This window comes from Aythya marila (assembly GCF_965140915.1).
Source record: "Aythya marila genome assembly, chromosome: 9".
NCBI lineage: Eukaryota > Metazoa > Chordata > Aves > Anseriformes > Anatidae > Aythya > Aythya marila.
Genome location: NC_139050.1, coordinates 9647760 through 9653899, shown reverse-complemented (window position 1 = coordinate 9653899; position 6140 = coordinate 9647760). Strand labels below are relative to the sequence as shown.

Here is a 6140-nt window from a genome sequence, read left to right as displayed (position 1 = left end):
AATGTTGGTAGTGGAGAGGGTGGTCTTGGAGAGCTGGTGCTCAGGAACTCCTTTAAAGAAATTAAAAAGAGGAGTGGGGCCACTTTGTGACCATCTTCCCCATCCTCCTCTGCAGTGCAGCTTCTCCCACAAAGGCTTTTCCTTCAGTGTCCCTGGCAACCTTAGAGCCCTTTTTCTTCTCCTTTGTGGCTATCAAGCGTGTGGGACATCTGTTGCTGCCCGCTTTTCCTCTCACACGCATCTGTGGTGATGACTTCAGTCACAAAGTCACCCTGCGCTGGGGTAAGGGTGGAGCCACCCCGCTTCACTCGCTCCCTGTGCCTGCAGGCAGCCCCTTCGCCTCCCGGCTGTCGCCTCAGCCCGTGCGGGGCCGCTTGCGGGAGCTCTCCCCTGCCTCAGGCTCCACGCAGCGGGGCCGCGACCGTTCGTGTGGCGCCCGGCAGCGGCCGCCCTCTGGCAGCGGGAGGGCGCGGGCCGGGCCGGCCGCCAGGGGGCCGTGCGGGGCCGTTCCGTGCCGCTGGGGCCGGGCCGCCCCGCGCCGCTCGGGGCCGTGAGGCGGCTGCAGCGCGCGGCGCGGGGCGGGAGGGGGCGCCGGGCGCGGCGCAGCATGGCGGCGGCGGGCACCGCGCAGCCACGGGCCGGGCCGGCCGCCGCCGGCGCCGCGGCGGACGAGTCGTCGGACAGCGAGCCCGAGCAGGAGCCGGGCTCGCCGCAGAAGCTCATCCGCAAGGTCTCCACGTCCGGGCAGATCCGCCAGAAGGTGCGTGAGGGGCGGCCGGGGGGGGAGCCGCAGGGCCTCGGGCTCCGCGCCGCCTCCGCCTCCCCCGCCCGGCCTGCGCCGCCCCCGGGACCGGCCGGGCCCGGCTCGCCCCCGAGGGCACCGGCCGGGGACCCCCCCCCTCTGCCCCCAGCCCCAACCGCCCCTCGGGGACTCGCCCGCCGCCCACCCCCTCCCCGCCCTCCGGGACCGGCTCGGGCCCCCTCAGCCCGAAGCTCCGGCCCCGAGGCGCCCCCGCCGCAAACCCCCCGCAGGTGCCGCCGCGGCTGCCCCCCAAGTGCCCTTCAGGGGCCGCCGGCGACCCCCGCCCCGGCCCAGGGCTCAGGAGGGGAGGGGAGGAGAAGGGAGGGGAGCGGAGCTGCCTGCCCCGTCCCGTCCCGTCCCAACGGGGGCCGCACCTCGCCCCCGTCCCCTCGCGGCTCCCCGCCCTGAGCTCTCGCTGCACACAGGGCCGAGAGCGGCCCCCTCCGAGCTGCCCCCTCGGCTCGACCCCCAAGGACGGTCCCTGCCCACCCCCTGAGGCCGCAGCTCCCTTCTCCCCCTGCATCCCCGCCTTCGTGCCTTCCTCGAGGGCCTGTGCCCCGGCTCATCTCCCTGTCACGCCGTGCCCTCCTCCGCTGGCCCTTTCCCAAGCCCTTCGCCCTGTGGGCAGCTGGCAGCCCATCGCGTCCACCCCATTCCCAGCCCTGCTCCAAGCCGTGCGGCTGCTGCCGGCATCCCCTGCGTGCCTCCCGCAGCATCTGCCCCTTGCTGTCCTGGTCTCGTCCCAGTCCTCCCCATCTGCTCCTCTGCTATTGTTCCCTTCTGTAGCGGTGCTGCGTAGCCTCCCGTCTGGTCAGGCACTGGTCTCGTGGCTGGTTAGCCTTTGTTCCCAGCTCTCTCTACCTCACTTCACCTCCCTGGTCTGGCAGCGGTCCTGTCTGCACTGATTCCCTCAGAGCGTTTTTCCCTTAGGCTGGTTGTGGAGCAGTAGGGCCGTTTTTAGGGATAGTGACGGTATTTTGCTCCCCAGGAGGAGCTGTAGTTGTAGTTCCTCTGTATTGTTAGTGTAAGAGAAAACGTGAAGATTTCCTTCAGTCTTAGGCTAGGAAACACCCACAGGGAGTTGCCCTCTTCTGTACTATTTTTACTATAGCTGCATGATTTTTCTCTGTAGTGGTGAAAGTCCTGTGTAACCCTTGGATTGTCGCGTGATGTGCTTCTGCTTGGAAATGCCGGGGTCATTATTCTGCCATCGCATTGCTGTTGTCCCTGGGGCATGGGCAGGCACAGTTGCTGCTGTGGGGATGCAGGAGGCTTGCCCGGTGCTGACGATGCTTATCTATTTTCTGCTGCAAAGGAGAGCAAACGTCTGTGCGTGGTGCGGAGCCTGAAGCGTTATTCACAGGGATCTTTTTCTGCGTGGTAGTTTGCCTTACTTCTGAACACACACACGTTGCCGTTCTGCTCGCTGTTGTTCTGCTACGCTGGTCCCAGTTCCCCCCCGCAGCCAAGCACAGTCAGACCCAAGGCCCGTTGGCTCACTTCATCACGCGTGGCCGAGCTGCTTCCTCTGTCTGCCGAGCGCGCTGACCCTGCCATTCCCTCCTTCTTTTTGGACACTGGGCAGGTGGGACGGTTCCTTCGGCCACAACAGCGAACAGTGCCGCTCTCTGAGCGGGGTGATGCTGGATGCTAGATCTCAGACCTGCTGCAGGTGGCCTGAGCTGGTCTGTTCATCGGCTGTGGAAAGAGAAGCCTTTTGTGGTCATCTCCTGCACGGTGGGGGTGCTGAACAGCAGAAATTTGTCCTGCAGGAGAGTGGATGAGCTTTGTGATTTCTTGCTACCACCTGGGGCAGGGGTCTTGTGCATGCAGGGAGGAAGGATGCCAGGGTCTGACTTTGGTACTTCTGCGGTGGTGTCTGTGATAAGAACAAGGGCAATGCCTTCCTCGGTGCTGCTGTGGGACTTCCAGCTGACGGCAGGGTGTTAAAGATGAGAAGGTAAAAGGTGCACTGAATTTTACTTTTGTTTGAATAAAGCCGAACACGTCCTCATGTTCCTACTTAATCATTTGCCCTGTTTTACATCACTTCCTGCGTCAGCATGGCTGGAAAAAGCCTAAACCAGCCACTTGTATTACGTGAACATAAACATGTTAAGAACGAGGATTATAAACAGATATTGTCCACAGCTATTAAGCCTCCCATGTGTTAATCTGCAGAAGACTTCAACTAAACAGTGTCAAATTTTGTAAGTCAGCCCAGGTATTGTGATACCGAGGATTGATTGCTTCTGTTGCTTTTCCATGTCCTTTATTTCACCGTCATCTTTCCTGCATGCTGCTGTATGTGTGCTTTTCCTTGCCCCGAGGGCAGGGAGCAAAGACATCTCTGTGGCTACTCATTGTTCTGCTGAGGAGGCTTTGAGGATGTTGCTTCCTCAGTGAAGCAGACCTGAGTTTTAATTTGTCTGTTGAATGACGGAGAGCAGGCTGCAGTAAGCTGTAGGAGCTGTTGGACAGGTCCATCAGAGTGACAGTAAGAGATGCAGGAAGACTTTTACCGTGCCCGAAGGCTGTAAATCTCATCTAACCACATCTTTTGCTGCAGTTAGCACGAGATCGTGCCTGTAAGTACAGTTAAATCACAACAGAAGCTTGCTGTTAAGGCAGCTTGGGTGTGAAGCCTGCTGTAGCTGTGGAGCTCCTCCGAATTTACTTGTTTGTCAGTCAGTTGCGAGCACGTTGATGATGTCTTTTGCTTCTTCTGGTTCTTGTACCTCGGGCTCTCCCAAGAGAAGCTGTAAAATGAAAGTGCTCACAGGACCAGCAAACCCCAGTGGACTTGCTTCTGAGCCTGCAGGTCGCCTGGCTTTGTTCTGCTGAAACACCCCGCTGTAGTAACACTGCGGGGCACACAGGGCTGCTTGGATTTGTGGCTACTCGGACTTCAGTGTGCAGGGCCTGGAGACAAATCCCAGCTTGTGTGTGTGCAACTGAAAACTCTGCCCCTTGCGAGGATACGGGGCAGGGGGAGCGGAAAGCTGAGTGTCTGGAAAGTTGAGTACTGTGTATTAATGTACTTATTTATTTTTAGCTAGAAGGAGTTTTAGAGGAAGAGAAGAAGATAGGCAGAGAAGTGCGTTTAGCAGTCTCTCGATGATTGTTATTCAGGGGACAGAAAAAGCAGTAGCATGATAAGGTATAGCTTGTAGTGGAACTGCTGCTGTCTGGGCTGGCAGAGCAGCAGGCTGCACAGACTGCTCAATCAGCCATTTTGAGACCTGTCGGACCTGTACCAGCATCGGGCTGCACAGAACACCGCTTGGAGCCCCCCTCCTGGTCTCAGGCTTGCATTGGGGCAGCCAAAGAAACGGTTGGTCGACTAAGATAAAGTGGTTTTGATCGGATGGGACTTAGGAACGAGCCAAAATAAAACAGAGGAGGACGATGCGTGAGGTGAGGTGACAGCAGGAGCCCCAGGTCCCACCTTCTGAGCAGCACTGGGGACTCGACTGAGTGGTAATAACACCGGCTCAGTCCTGACCTGCTGTGGGTGAAGGCAAAGTGACATCAAAAGTGGTCCTGGGAGCTGAAGGCGTGAAGCAGAGGAGCACCGCACGTTCTATGGGCACCGGCAATGAAGTGCTCTTCCTCCTTTACACTTGCCCTTTCGTTGGAAGCGTCACGTTACAAAGCTCGGAAAGCAGGAGAAGGGATGAACAGGGCGTCCTCGTTTCATTCATCAGCTGGCTGTAATTCCCAGCAGGCCCCTGGTGGTGTGGTGAGCTTTCAGTTTGTTTATCAGGCAGGATTTCAGCAATGCCCTTGGGTGGCATCAGGAGGAGGCTTTGTTTAGACTAGGGGTCTAACTTCTGTTTACTTGAGGAGCAATTTTTCTGTAGCTTTTCAGTTTTATACCCATTCATCGTTACCTTGAACTTTTTAAGACAGATTTGCAGTATGTATTTCAACAGACTCGCAAACAGAGCGAGCAGCGCTCTGAGCTTGGATATTGGAGCTGTCTAGCTCCCGTAGCAGAGAGATGTCAGCTTAATTTATGCTATGAAAAGCAGGATAAATTACCTGGTACGAAGCTTTCAGCTGCTGTGAACAGGCTTTGTGTAGTATCTGAGTTTTTGATGTCAATGCTGTGTAGCAGCCCATGGTATAGATGGACTTTGGTGCTGCGGGAGGTTGGGATTCTCTTTCTGATGACTAGCTTTGAGGTCTAGGAGCCCCCTCCCCCCCCAAAAAAAAATGTACAAGCAAGGAAAAACAAGAGGAAGCAAAATGTTTCTCCACATCTTTGTGCAAGCTCCCACAGCAGCCCAAACTGAGTTCTCCAACATATGGCAGGCAGCAGAAGCAACTGAAGAAAGCTCATTTTATTTCTCCTTGTATTGGCTAATAGATAAAAACGTCCTTTTTTATAGGTAAAGCAGTGTTATTTTTATTTCTGGAGGGCAAATGCTTTAAGATTTTCTCAGAAAAGATGAGGATAAGGAAAATGAGCAGTTTGTTAGCTTGATACAAGTATTAAAATCAGTATTAAGATGAGAAACAGTGCATTTCAATAAAGAGACACTGTAAAAGTGTCACAAATAAGTAGGGAATTTTCAGGAAATTATGGTTTAATTCACATTCTGTCCGTGGCACCCTCTGCTAAAACATATTGAAATGTCTGATTTTGCTATGCTGTCTTCTAACAGGGTGTCTAGAAGAGGGCATTTCACATTTATGGCTTCATTTATGGCTTCACATGCCGTAAACTGTGCTGGTTCATGCTTTAGTTCTGGTCAAAATTGGGAACTCCTCACTTAAAAGAGAGGCAGTTGCTGCAAAGTTCTTGTGGTTGAATCCAAAGCGAACTTCTTGAACACAGGCTTAAAGCTGTGAATTTCCTTGGATTAACACCACAGACAGACTTGTTCCTTCTCTGAACGCTGAGGACAAAGATAGGATTTCAGGCTGTGTTACCCTGCTGCAGGAACGTTTTTGCCTTTTAAACTACATTATGTTTTGCATGCTCTTCAGACTCATCTGTTCTGACAAAATTTGGGAAGCCTCCCAGTGCTGCGTTACCATTGGTGTACTGCGTGTTTGCCTCGCTGCTGGAGATTTTTGGATGCTATGTGAAAGCAACAGCTGTTACTTCCTTTTTAAAAAAAAAAGAAAAACACAAAACAAAACAAAGCACAAAACCACACACACTTGCAGCTTTTCTCCTTCTAACTATAGTTCTGGTTCCAGGAACTAAAGAGCTAACATCAAACTTTTGCACGTTTTGAGAACATAGATTTACCGAGGCCGCATTGCCAAGAAGTACAATGTGAGGCTGGTGACTGTTCTTTCAAAAAAAAAAATCAGAGACAAAATA

General features: G+C 54.3%; 1 protein-coding gene across 3 annotated transcripts in view; it reads left to right on the top strand.

The window, feature by feature from the left end:
* Positions 1-603: 603 nt before the first annotated feature.
* The window catches only part of DGKD (diacylglycerol kinase delta), a 63454-nt gene continuing 57917 nt past the window's right edge, over positions 604-6140 (top strand). For all 3 annotated transcript variants that reach the window (XM_082767330.1, XM_082767329.1, XM_082767335.1), the window contains exon 1: positions 604-760. In XM_082767330.1, the coding sequence (XP_082623456.1) occupies positions 608-760 (153 nt within the window). In that variant the 5' untranslated portion in view covers positions 604-607. The remainder of the gene's footprint in view (positions 761-6140) is intronic.